General features: G+C 36.6%; 1 protein-coding gene across 1 annotated transcript; it reads left to right on the top strand.

Annotated features, from left to right (window-relative positions):
• Positions 1 to 2,679: 2,679 nt before the first annotated feature.
• Positions 2,680 to 13,931, top strand: LOC131161831 (disease resistance-like protein DSC1). The gene is made up of 10 exons (XM_058117813.1): positions 2,680 to 3,191; positions 5,254 to 6,334; positions 6,470 to 6,853; positions 7,002 to 7,838; positions 7,935 to 8,226; positions 10,603 to 11,116; positions 11,265 to 11,349; positions 11,502 to 11,858; positions 12,565 to 13,401; positions 13,487 to 13,931. The coding sequence occupies exons 1-10, from the start codon at positions 2,680 to 2,682 to the stop codon at positions 13,895 to 13,897; spliced, it is 5,310 nt and encodes a 1,769-aa protein (XP_057973796.1). The 3' UTR covers positions 13,898 to 13,931.
• Positions 13,932 to 14,200: the final 269 nt, after the last annotated feature.

Raw genomic sequence — 14,200 nt, 5'->3', positions numbered from 1 at the left:
GAATCGGGCGAATGTAGAGATATAAGCTCGAAAAGCGACCAACTTTACGCCTGGTCCCAACAAGCTAGCCTGTCTTCGGATCCTGCACATCACAACCTTTGTGAGAAAAGGTTAAGATCAAACCACATTCAACAAGTTGACCAAGAGAAAGGAGATTGAGAGACAAGTTAGGAACAACATATGTGTTAGGTAAAGAAAAAGTAGGAGTAGAAACATGACCAAGATGACTAACAGACATATATGAACCATTAGCAGTATAAATTAAGGGAACATGATTTAAAGAATGCTTATGTGTCATTAAAGAGGAATCAAAGGTCATATGATTGCAACAGGCAGAATCAATAAACCAAGGTGTAGAGGTACCTGTGGAGACTGATAAGGCAGTAGAAGTGTGGGATAGAAACCGGGTGATAATTGCCTCAAGGTCAGCTGCAGAAGGAGACGACAAAGGAGGTGCAAAAGTTGGAGCAGAAATTGAGGAGCTGGTGGAGATAGTAGCAATAGGCTTGGAAGAGTAAGATGCCTTAGCCTCGAGAGCATCCATAACATCCTTGGCCTTCTTCTTAGGAAAATCGAAAATACGACGACCATCTTCCTTACAATAGTGGCACTGGCCATTAAAATAATGCGGTTTAGAAGAAGCAACAGCTACAGCAAGAGTAACCGGAGTAAAGGAACTAGACGGAGAAGTAGCTAAGACCATATTGGTAGAATGAACCCGATGAGGCTGTTGGCGTGTCTCCTCAGAAATGAGCTCTGCAAGAGCAACTTTAAGTGTAGTAAGAGGAGATCGATGTAACAAAGAAGCTCGAATATTCTCAAATTCATCCCGGATATGCATCATAAAGTATATAAACTAACAATGATCTCGATATGCAGTAAAAAGCTTAATCAATTGCTCATCAGAAAAAACAGGGTCAGTTTGAGAAAGCTGATCCCAAATGCCACTAACCTAAGCATGAAACTCAGAAATAGACTGTCCAGGTTCCTAACGCAACTAGGAAAGCCTAGTTTCCAACTAAAACTCGAGAGCAACATCACTACCACAGTTGTATCATTTGACCAAAAAATCCCAAGCAAGTTTGGAATTACGAAGTTTAGGACGTAGACTCTAAATAATAAGAATGGATGTATTAATAAACCAGGAAAGGATCTTACAGTGAGTACTTTCCCATTCATTAAGAGCCTCAGTTTTTGTGGGTTTTTGTTTTGTTCTAGTGACAAAACGCCATAATCTCCAACCAATTAAAAAAACTGACATTTGTTGGGCTTAAGCATTGTAGTTGGAGCCATTCAAAACAATCTTTATAGGGCGGACAACATTAGTTAAATACGCCATAAAAAAAATGGATAATACTGACCGATGTAGAGCAAAGAGCAATTTAACGGAATCTGAGAGATTAATCTAGGAGATACCACGCCGAAAAACTTGTGCTTCTCTAGAGAAAGAACGCGGCCAAAGAGAGCTATCTATATCCTGTACGTGGTGGTCATGTAGAAAAAAAAGATGCAAGGACAATAGTTAAAAATTGAAGCACTGTAAAAAATAATCAAGTCTTGAACGCTAATAATTAGTTCCCGAATGCCTGTATCAATCCAATCAGGTATCAGAATTTAAAAACTCTACTTTTGAATGGTTTACTCTCTATCTGCTTCCAAAGAACAAAAGGAAGGTGCTGCAAGGGCATCACAAAGTCTGCGATTCGACGGGAGCAGTTTATGGGGAAGCCAGGCGTGGAAGCCGTGGCTCGACGTCATCGGCGGCGGTTGTGGCTTTGCGGCGTCGTTTACAGAGGGATTCCGAGCGATGGCTCCGTTGTGGCTGTGAAGAACCTCCTGAACAACAAGGGTCAAGTGGAGGCTCGAGGTGTCCTCAAGACCGTCCTCGAGAACTAACAACCAATTGAGCATGCGTCCTCGCAAAGCATTCGACGTAGCCTTCTCCTCGCCTATGAAGTCAAAGCAAAGAGTCTCTCCTGCCCCTTCCCTCTGTGATGGCATGACGACTCAAGCAAGCATTCTCCTCTAGAAGCAGCTCAAAGATCTCTGCAAAAGATCGACCGGTGATTTATGGGGAGGCTCGAGACATCCTCAAGATCATCCTCGAGAACATGATTCGCAACGCCGTGACTTACACGAAGCACGCAAGGAGGAAGACGATGACTGAGAGAGCTCCAGACGATTGGAAGACAGAGAGCACCAGAACGAGAAAGTGTCGGACGATTGAGTGTGAAACGACGCCGAATGGAGGCTGTTGCGCGCGGTCAGAAATGGGGGGCGACGGCAAGGAAGGTTAGGAAAAAGAAATTAGGTTTAGAAGGCTCTGATACCATGTTAAGACTAATAAATCTTTATTATTCCTTTTGTATGTATAAAATTGTATAAAGGTCATCCTTTTGTAGGTGCAAAGGTAGACTACAAGGGTAAATTATGGAGATATATAATTAGGGAGATATGCTAAGTAGTAGAATCCACACTCTCTGCTTGAGGAGAGTTTTGGTTATCTTCCATTAACTTTTGGGTCAACCGATTGGGAAGATTCTTCTCGCTTGTTTGTCCGCAGGATCCACCAACGTGCAGGAAGATCGATATATGAGCTTGCTCGTATTTTTACTTTGTTCTCTGATAAGATCTTCACTCACTCACACTCCCTTTTCTCTGCTGAATTTCCATTTTCCAATGGCTTCCACCAGCAACCGAAGAGGCTCTTCGTCGGCGTCTTCTTCTTCTTCCAATCTGCGGCGTATATACGATGTGTTCTTGAGCTTTAGGGGCGAAGATACCCGAAACAGCTTCGTTAGCCATCTCTACGCGGCTTTGCATCGGAAAGGGATTCACACCTACAGGGACGATGTAAAGCTAAAAAAGGGGAGAGAAATTTCGCCGGAGCTCGTGAATGCCATCGAGGGTTCGAGGTTTTCGATCATCGTTTTCTCAGAAAACTACGCTTCTTCGACTTGGTGCTTGGATGAGCTTGCGAAGATCATGGAATGCAAGAACCTGAGGGAGCAAACAGTTGTCCCCATTTTCTACAATGTAACTCCCTCGGAAGTACGGAAGCAAACAGGGAAATTCGCAGAAGCCCTTGCCAAACACGAAGAAGATTTCAAGGAGAGAAAGGAGGAGGTGCAGAGATGGAGGGAAGTTCTGACGGAAGCTGCCAATTTGAATGGGTGGGATTCGCAGGGCAGGTATTTTTTATTTATAAGTCAGTCCAAAAAGATTGAGTCTGAACTGAAGGTACAATTCTTTGGGATTTTTTTATACTATATCATGATTTGCCTTTAGCTTTGTGCACCTGCTGTAATTTTTATCCAAACTAATGATTAAAAACACTTCCTTTGAAAATAAGAAATTATTAGGCAGATTGTTCCTTCCTAAAATAAACTCTAATTTTCTTTCTTGTTTACTGTATAAATATATATATATATATATATTTATATATATATATATATATATATTGCCTTTTTATGTATTTCAATTTATACAGTTTTTAAAAGAAAAAAAAATCATGCTGTGAAGATAAAAAATTAATAAATTTTGTGTTCGAAGCATAACAAAGTCTTATTTACTTGTAGAAAAAAAATAAAACTACATTTCATAGTAACATCGATCTAGATTGAGAGTAAATATAATTTTATCAACTTTTTATTATTTATATTATATTATATATTTATTTATTTATTTTATGACTCATAACTAGGGGTGTACAAAAATTACCGAAAACCGGACCAAAATCGAACCGAAACCATAAACGGTTCGGTTTTTCGGTTTTCGGTTTCGGTTTTATGTTGAAACCGAACCGAAAAAAACCAAAAAACCGATATATATATATATATATATATATGACTATATTGCATGCTATATTTTTACTAGCTATATATAGCTAGTAAAAATATAGCATGCAATATAGTCATATAGGCACTATAGAAAAAAAAAAAATCCTCAATAAATTTTTAAGAATTTTATGAAAAATAAAGGTTATTTTTGTTAAGTGTCCAACATATTTTATTTTTTTAAAATTATGAGTCCCTATAAAAAAATTAAAATGCTCAATAAATTTTCAACAACTTTATGAAAAATAAAGGTTTTTTTTTTTTTTTGTAAAAAAAAAAATCAGTTTAAAACCGAAAAACTGCAACCGAACCGCCAAATTTTCGGTTTTCAATTAAAGTATAATTTTGGTTCAGTTTTGGTTTCGGTTCGGAAATCCCAAAACCAAAAATTTCGGTTCGATTTTCGGTCTTGGTCAAAACCGAACCGAACTAAACTGTGTACACCCCTACTCATAACTCCTACTTGAGAAAGTCCTTCGGATCCACCCAAATGACACCAAACCAGAGGGATGAAAGCATTGCGGGTCATTCATTGATGCATTTATGATGATTCATCACGCAAACCATAAGACATTAAAACTTTTATAATCTACTTATATGTCAACCTCATGTTCTTTTTTTTTTAGGTAAACATATACTCTCAATTTTATATCTATTCTACTAGTTAATTTATTCTTTTCTTAACTTAATTTAGTTTTTCTCTTTTTTCAAGTAAATAAGATCATGTTATGTCTTGAACTCATTTTTAAATTAATTTTTAGTGTTATTTTCTTTTAAAAATATATAAATTTAAATACATAAAAGGGAAAAAAGATGCATTTATTTCTTAAATAAGAAAAGATAAGGGTTTATTATGGGAAGCAATAATAATGAGGATTTGCTTATTTGGTCTATTTAAGAGTTGTTGTCGTTTAATTGGATTAGTCTATAAATAATGTCGTATATGCCCAATCTACCTAGTAATTTCTCCATGGGAACTGAACCCCCCCCCCCCCCCCCCCTTTTTTGTTTTAATTCTCTTCCATTTGTCATTCACAACTCCTGTTATTTGTGCTCAAAATCTAATTTCAAAAGTACACAACCTCAAAATCATTTTTTAGTCTCCAACACAATTGCTGTAGAAACCTTAATACGACTAAAATCTGTTATATCTTTCAAAATTCAAAATAGAAAACAAAAAAATGATGGCCAAGAATAGAAGATAAGGGATTGGATTAAATAAGATATCTAAGATTGTAGGGTTACTTCCTTGCACAACATGCAATAAGAGTTTTGTAATTGAATGATTTCAAGTTAACATTCTTGATTTATGGTTAATTAAAAGCTGAAGGAATAAATAGAACAATTTTTTTTTTTGTATTTGACTATTTGTGGGTTATGTAAACTTGCCAAGTCTAATTTTCTATGTCTTCATCAGGTTTGAATCCACGCTTATTGATGGAGTTGTCCACTTTATACAAAATGAACTGAAGAGTTTGTCCACAAGTAATGCTGAGGTTCTATTTGGTATTGATTCTCACATAGAAGAATTGAATTCATTGTTATGCACCGAGGTCAATGATGTTCGCTTTGTAGGAATATGGGGCATGGGTGGCATAGGTAAGACCACCATTGCAGAAGTTGTCTATGATCGAATCTATGTTCTATTTGAAGGATGTTGCTTTCTTGCAAATGTAAGGGAACATGATTCAGTTTTTTTGCAAGGAAAACTTCTTTCCAAAATCTTGATGGAAGGAAATGTAAATATAGATACTCCCAATATGGGAAAGAATGTCATAAGGGAGAGGCTTTATTTCAGAAAGGTTCTTATTGTTCTTGACAATGTGGATAAGTTGGAGCAACTAGAAGCACTTGCTGGGAAGCATGATTGGTTTGGCCCTGGAAGTCGAATCATCATCACAACTAGAGATAAACAATTGCTAATTGCGCATAATGTGACAAAAATATGCAAGGCTAAACAATTCAATCGCATAGAAGCTGTCGAACTCTTTTGTTGGAAGGCTTTTGGACAAAAATACCCCAAGGAAGAATATTTTGAAGTCGTAAACTCACTAATAAGTTATGCAAATGGCCTTCCATTAGCACTTAAAATTTTGGGTTCTTTTCTTTCTGGCAGAGGTGTTGATGAATGGAAAAGTTTGTTGAATAAACTGAAAAAAAATCCCTATGAAGAAATTCAAAAGATTCTTAGAATAAGTTATGATGCATTGGATGATCGGCAGAAGAATTTATTCCTTGATATTGCATGTTTTTTTAAAGGAAATTTCAAGGAGTACATAATTAAAATACTAGAGAGTTGTGAATATTCCTTCCCTATTGATATTAGCGTTCTTGTTGAAAAGTCGCTTATAACAATCCAAGGAAATAGGGTGTTGATGCATGACTTATTACAAGAAATGGGAAGGGATATTGTTCGTCAACAGTCCCCTGAAGAGCCAGGAAGACGAAGCAGGTTATGGTCCCATGAAGATGTTTGTCATGTACTGTCAAAAAAATCAGTAAGAGCCATATACACGAGCTTTCTATTGAAATTTGGGAATTGATATATTATAAGCCGATACTGATAAACACATTTATAGGAATCCATTTAAAGTTTTAAACACTCATGTTTTTTACTTGTGTCTTTGTTATAGGGGACTGAAGAAGTTCAAGCTATAGTCCTAGACCTTCATGAACTAAAAGAGGTAAATTTTTGTGCTAAAGCCTTTGCAACCATGACCAATCTAAGATTGCTCAAAATCTGTTTTATGGACCAACCTGGAGGATTTGAATATCTTTCGAGAAAAGAGTTGAGATTCGGAACTGAATATCATGCAATGTCGAAGAATAAGCTTGAGTTATACAAAGATTGTAAATTGCACATTTCTGGAGGCTTTGAGTTTCTTTCTAACAAATTAAGGTGTCTCTACTGGGGTGGATTTCCTTTTAAATCTTTTCCTACAAAATTTCATCCGGAGAACATTGTTGAGCTTAATATGTCTTATGCCCGCATCAAACAACTATGGAAAAGGACCATGGTATGTCCTTTAACTATTATGTTTCTTTACTTGAATACATCATAATGTCCAAAAGAAATTCTCTCTCTCTCTCTCTCTCTCTAAAATTTTTTAATAAGTTAAAACTTCATAAAGCTTAGTAACTTATTTTTGGCTTTCTATAAAACAGGTATTGAAAAATTTGAAATTCTTGAACCTCAGTCACTCCCATAATCTGACGAAGACCCCAAAATTTACTGGCGTCCCAAACCTTGAGAGACTAATTCTTGAAGGTTGTATAAATTTGACTAAGATTCATCCATCCATCGAAACTCTCAAGAGGCTTATTCTTTTGAATTTAAGGGACTGCGAAAATCTTAGATATCTTATGGGTACAATTAACTTGGAATCTCTTGAAAGTCTCATTCTCTCAGGCTGTTCGAAACTCCAGACATTTCCTAAGGTTTTAAACAATATGCCGCATTTATGGGAGCTTTCTTTGGAGGGGACTTCCATCAAGGGGCTACCACCTTCCATTGAATATCTCAGCGGCCTCCTTTCACTAGATCTTGAAGAGTGCAAAAGCCTTGAGTTTCTCCCAAGCAGCATGTGTGCGCTACGATCTCTTGAAATACTCAGTCTCTCAGGCTGCTCAAAACTTGCGGAATTGTTCCCATTGTCAAACCTGTCCTCTTTACGTGTTCTATGTGCCAGAGATTGCAAACTCTTGACAATCCCGAATGACATAGGCTGCTTGTCATCTTTATGGCAGTTAAACCTCGGGTATAATAATTTCATTGCCCTTCCTTCAAGCATCAGTCAGCTTTCTGAGTTGCGTGTCCTATATTTGGATGGTTGTGAAAAGCTCCGAGCATTGCCAGAGCTCCCATCACGTATCTATGAGCTAGTTGCAGACGGTTGCACATCACTGGAAAATCAATGCACATTGAGTTGTCTGCATGGTGGATTCTCAAATTGTTCAAAATTACTGGAGAATCAATGCATTTTTGATTCGGTTGAGATATTGGTGAAGAATCAAATTCAGCTCTCTCTCTCTCTCTCTCTCTCTCTCTCTCTCTCTCTCTCTCTCTCTCTCTCTTGATATGGTTTTTTCTTGGTGCAGGCTCCTAATTCACCACCATATTTCGACACTATTCTTCCTGGAAAAGAGATTCGAAAGTGGCTGAGCCATCAGAACATGGGGGATTCAGTGTCTGTTCAATTGCCTCCAAATTGGTATGATGATATGGTGGGACTTACAATGTGTGTTGTTATCAAATCCCATGAAGGATGTTGTCCTTCAGTTCCGTTCATTAAATTGAAAACTGGATATGATTTGATCGTAATTGGAACCTATGATTATTACTTTAGGAGCCACCCAGGATTCAAATCCAATGAGGAGCACCTATGGCTTGGTTATTTATATTTAAATTTTGGGAATTTAAGGGTTTTAAGATTATTGAAATCCAATAATTGGATTTCCAAAATTATTGTTGATTTTGATTCCGACCCAGATTCTGGGCTTGTGATAGAAAAGTGTGTAGTATATATATAATACATTATTTTGCAAAATGTGTTGTATGCAGATCGAAGTAGTCGATGATTTTCTTTTCTCATTTAGTTTGCAAAGTATGAAATGCGGATTTAACATAGGCTTGAAAAAGCATGCACTATTCTGTGTGTGAATGATATTTAGAACAAATTGGTTGCAGGAATGGACTAATTTCATACTCAGTAAACACCCTTAATCTTATGAGTAAGAACAAATAATATATTTTTTTAAAGAATAGTACTATTTTATTTATTAAAAAAATCCTAAACTTGAAGAAAGTATTGAAGAGGCCGGGTGAAAATGATATTTATGCCATTACCTCTTCTTTTACCCAAAATTTTTTTTTTTCTGGTGCTAAAACTATTTTTATTTTTTATTTTTATTTTAAAAATAGAAGAAGAAGAAAAAAGAAATAATAGTTGAGGGTAGACCTTGGATCAACGGTAAGGTTGTTCCTTTGAGATCGATTAGTCATGAGCTTGAGTTCAAGGAAACAGTCTCTTTGCATAAAAGTAAGGGCAAGTTTGTGTACACTACAAAAAAACAGATTTTTAGTGACGAAAGTATTAGTGACGGTTTTAAAACCGTCACTAATACTTTCGTTAATAAAAATTGTGTGATAAACAATTTACGCGCTAAATTTTTTTCGGGAAAATATTAACGATGATTTTATAGTATTAGTGACGGATTAAATTCGTCACTAAAAGTCGCTTATTAGTGACGACTAATCAACCGTCACTACTAATATTTATAAATTATATAAAAAAATTTAGTTAATGGTATTAGGTCAAAATATTAGTAACAAATTACAAGATGCGTCACTATTGGTCATTATTAGTGACGGATTTGACAACCATTACTAATACTTCACTTTTTAAAAATAAAAAATAAAAAAATTTGAGTTTAGAGTGTTAGTGACGAATTTGTAAATTCGTCACTATTGGCCTATTAATAGTGACGGATTCAAGAACCGTCACTAATACTTCATGTTTTTAAAAAAATTAAAAATTTAAGTTCAAAGTATTAATGGCGAATTCATGAATTCGTCACTATTAGTCTCCTATTAGTGACGGATTTGAAAGCGTCACTAATAATGCCTTTTTTTAAAACAAATAAAAAAATTTCAATTCAGAGTATTAGTGACGATGTTGTAAATTCGTCACTAATAAGGGACCAATAATGACGAATATTTGATTTCATTACTGATATTCCCTTCTTTTAAAAAAAAAAAAAAATTTAAGTTCAAAATATTAGTGATGAATTTGTCACCCTATAAACTCGTGACGAATTTATAAAGTAGGGGTAAGATTGTGTACACTGTGACGCCCTTTTCCTTATCCTCACAAAGCGGGAAGCCATCATGGTCCGAGAACACCCTTGTAAAAAAGAAAAAATAGTGAGATTTTGCCTATAAATACAAGGCCTCTAAACTTGTTCTAGTACCATGATTATTATTGATTTTATTTTTGGTTCATCATTCGAAGTGCTCATATTATCCTTTGCTTTCAAAATCCTAGAAACTTATTTGAGTTTCATTTTTATTCATTGAGAGAGTATTAGTGTGTTATATTTATTGTACACCAAGTTATTCACATTCTACTTTATGCACCGATGGTTCTAGAGTGGATCGTGTCAAGCCAGAAGGGTATATCGCTGGAGAGTTTGTAAAGGCATCTCTGCCTACCTCTTTCCGTCTACTAAAGGAGCGTTTAGTAGAACCCCCAGGGTGTGGTTTAGGTGGTAGTATGGGTTACGGAAGTGTCTTTCACGAGGTCAGGTGTATAAACCCTTTCGGACTCGTTTCCACCTCTGGACTCTTGAATTTACCTTCCCTTTAAAATTGTGGAGTCAATTTCAAGGGGCGCAGGATTAGTCACGTAAACCGTAAAACGGACGCGTGGATATTCGGTGTGTATTCCAAAAAAAAAAAAAAGGGAGCGTTTAGTGGAATCCCACTTGAGGTAAGGACTTGAGCAATGACAGTCGAACCTTGCAAAAATACGGAGGAGACTGGAGGAGAAAATCTCGCAGCCCAATCTCCATCAATTATCTGACCCTCTTTTTTTTTTCCAAAGGATTGGGTAGTGTGGCTTTTTAAATGGGAGGAGGTGGAGTGGAGTGCTTCTTTTCAGTGGGAGTAGGTGGGGAGGTTTTGTCATTGGAGCGATCCATTTTTCTAACCACTCGCTTCACTTTTCTACTTCCCACCAATCTCATTTACATTGCGTTCTCTGATAAGATCTTCACTCACTCGCACTCCCTCTGTCGCTGCTGAATTTCGGTTGTCCAATGGCGTCCAATCCGCAGTTTGTATTCGATGTGTTCGTGAGCTTTAGGGGCGAAGATACCCGCAACAGCTTCGTCAGCCATCTCTACGCGACTTTCCCTCGGAAAGGGATTGGCACCTACATGGACGATGAAAATCTCGAAAGGGGGAGAGAAATTTCGCCGGAGCTCATGAAAGCCATCGAGGGTTCGAGGTTTTCGATCATCGTTTTCTCAGAAAACTACGCTTTTTCGACTTGGTGCTTGGATGAGCTTGCTAAGATCATGGAATACAAGAACCTGAGGCGGCAAAAAGTTCTCCCCATTTTCTGCGATGTGACTCCCTCGGAAGTACGGAACCAAACTGGGAAATTCGCAGAAGCCTTTACGAAACACGAAGAAGAGAGAAAGGAGAAGGTGCAGAGATGGAGGGAAGCTCTGAAGGAAGCTGCCGATGTGTCTGGGTGGGATACAGAGGAGCAGGACAGGTATGTTTTCGTTAAATTGCTCTTCTGCTCTGCTCAGTCCAAAAAGATTGAGCCTGAAGGTACTTTTTTCTTTACATTTTTATTATTTTTCCTTTTTTAATAGAAAAAAAAGACTAGAGGGTCCTAATTTCTTCCCTGTTGATATTAGTCTTCTTGCTGAAAAGTCGCTTATAACAATCAAACTAAACATGGGAAGGGATATTGTTCGTCAAGAGTTACTGTCAAAGAAAACAGTAAGAGCCCCTATACACGAGCTTTCTCTTGACATTTGGGAATTGATATATTATTAGGCTAGACAGTGTTTATCATAGGACATGGAACACATTTACAAGAATCCATTTAAGGTTTTAAGCACTTATGTTTCTCACTTGTGTCTTTGTTATAGAGAACTGAAAACGTTCCAGCCGTAGTCCAAGACCTTTATGGACTAAAAGTGGTAAATTTTAGTGCTGAAGCCTTTGCAACCATGACCAATCTAAGATTGCTCAAAATCTATTATTTTGGAGGATTTGAATGTCTTTCCAGATTCAGAACTGATGAAATGTTGAAGAATATACTCGAGTTATACAAAGATTGTAAACTGCACAATTCCGCAATCCTTGAGGTTCTTTCTGACAAATTAAGGTGTCTCCACTGGTGTGGATTTCTTTTTAAATCTTTTCCTGCAAAATTTCATGCGGAGAACATTGTTGAGCTTAATATGTCTTATGCCCGCATCAAACAATTGTGGAAAGGGACCATGGTATGTCTTTTAACTCTTATATTTCTTTACTTGAATGCATCATAATGTCCAAAAGAAATTCTCTCACTCTCTCTCTCTCTCTCTCATGAAGTTTAGTAACTCATTCTTTGCCACCTTTTTTTATAAAAAAAAAAATAAAATTATGAAACATGTTTTGATGAATTTAAAATTCGTGAACCTTAGTCCCTGCCAGAATTTGACGAAGATCCCAAAACTTTACTGGCGTCCCTAACCTTCAGAGTCTAATTCTTAAAGGTTGTATAAATTTGGTTAAGATTCATCCATTCATTGGAACTCTCAAGAGGCTTATTATTTCAACTTAAAGGACTGCAAAAAACTTAGATATCTTGTGAATGCAATTGATTTGAAATCTCTTGAAAGTCTCATTCTTGAAGGTTGTATAAATTTGGTTGAGATACATCCATCTAGTGGAACTCTCAAGAGGCTTATTCTTTTGAATTTAAGGGACTGCAAAAAACTTAGATATCTTGTGAGTGCATATGACTTGGAATCTCTTGAAAGTCTCATTTTTGAAGGTTGTATAAATTTGGTTACGATTCATCCGTCCATTGGAACTCTCAAGAGGCTTATTTTTTTGAATTTAAAGGACTGCAAATCTCTCTCCTTCTCTAAATTTTTTTAATAAGTTAAAACTTCATGAAGCTTAGTAACTTATTCTTTGCCTTTTTGTTTTTCTATAAAATAGGTATTGAAGAATTTGAAATTCTTGAACCTCAGTCACTCCCAAAATCTGACGAAGACCCCAAAATTTACTGGTGTCCCAAACCTTGAGAGACTAATTCTTGAAGGTTGTATAAATTTGATTAAGATTCATCCATCCATTGAAACTCTCAAGAGGCTTATTCTTTTAAATTTAAGAGACTGCAAAAATCTTAAATATCTTATGTGTGCAATTAACTTGGAATCTCTTGAAAGTCTCATTCTCTCAGGCTGCTCGAAACTCCAAACATTTCCTAAGGTTTCAAGTAATATGCCACATTTATGGGAGCTTTCTTTGGAGGGGACTTCCATCAAAGAGCTACCACCTTCCATTGAATATCTCAGCGGCCTCCTCTCACTAGATCTTGAAAAGTGTAAAAACCTTAAGTTTCTCCCAAGCAGCATATGTGCGCTACGATCTCTTGAAATACTCAATCTCTCAGGTTGCTCAAAACTTGTGGAATTGTTCCCATTGTCGAACCTATCCTCTTTACGTGTTTTATGTGCTAGAGATTGCAAACTCTTGACAATCCCGAATGATATAGGCTGCTTGTCATCTTTATGGCAATTAAACCTCGGGTATAATAATTTCATTGCCCTTCCTTCAAGCATCAGTCAGCTTTCTGAGTTGCGTGTCCTATATTTGGATGGTTGTGAAAAGCTCCAAGCATTGCCAGAGCTCCCATTACGCATCTATGAGCTAGTTGTAGACGGTTGCACATCACTGGAAATTCAATGCACATTGAATTGTCTGCATGGTGGATTCTCAAATTGTTCAAAATTACTAGAGAATCAATGCATTTTTGATTCGGTTGAGATATTGGTGAGCTCTCTCTCTCTCTCTCTCTCTCTCTCTCTCTCTCTCTCTCTCTCTCTCTCTCTCTCAATGTGGCTTTTTCTTGGTGCAGGCTCCTAATTCACCACCATATTTGGACACTATTCTTCTTGGAAAAGAGATTCGAAAGTGGTATTCAGTGTCTATTCAATTGCCTCCAAATTGGTATGATGGTATGGTGGGGCTTACTATGTATGTTGTTATCAAATCCCATGAAGGATGTCGTCCTTCGGTTCCGGTCGTTAAATTGAAAACTGGATATGATTTGATCATAATTGGAACCTATGATTATTACTTTAGGAGCCATCCAGGATTCAAATCCAATGAGGAGCACCTTTGGCTTGGTTATTTATATTTAAATTTTGGGAATTTAAGGGTTTTAAGATTATTGAAATCCAAAAATCGGATTTCCAAAATTATTGTTGATTTTGATTCCAAACCAGATTCTAGGGTTGTGATAGAAAAGTGTGTAGTATATATATAATACACATTACACATTGCAAAATGTGTTGTATGCAGATTGAAGAAGTAGTCATTTTCTTTTCTCATTTAGTTTGCAGAGTATGAAATGCGGATTTAACATAGACTTGAAAAAGCATGCACTGTTCTCTATGTGAATGATATTTAGAATAAATTGGTTGTAGGAATGGGCTAATTTCATACTCATTAAATACCCTAAATCCTATGAGTAAGAACAAATAATATTTTTTTCTCAAAGAAATTGGGTGTTCTGAGAAAAGGAGAAATTCTTCAAAAAACTGGTTTTAGTGAGGGTAAATTTCCTTTT

Source organism: Malania oleifera, chromosome 8 (assembly GCF_029873635.1).
Source record: "Malania oleifera isolate guangnan ecotype guangnan chromosome 8, ASM2987363v1, whole genome shotgun sequence".
Classification (NCBI taxonomy): domain Eukaryota; kingdom Viridiplantae; phylum Streptophyta; class Magnoliopsida; order Santalales; family Ximeniaceae; genus Malania; species Malania oleifera.
This window is presented reverse-complemented; position numbering and strand designations above follow the sequence as displayed.

Excerpts from the sequence above, each read along its gene's own strand:
- LOC131161831 (XM_058117813.1), top strand. The coding sequence starts at position 2,680 with ATGGCTTCCACCAGCAACCGAAGAGGCTCTTCGTCGGCGTCTTCTTCT. Across the intron at positions 11,350-11,501 it reads AGTTACTGTCAAAGAAAACA|AGAACTGAAAACGTTCCAGC; the intron begins GTAAGAGCCCCT and ends TCTTTGTTATAG. Across the intron at positions 11,859-12,564 it reads AATTGTGGAAAGGGACCATG|GTATTGAAGAATTTGAAATT; the intron begins GTATGTCTTTTA and ends TCTATAAAATAG.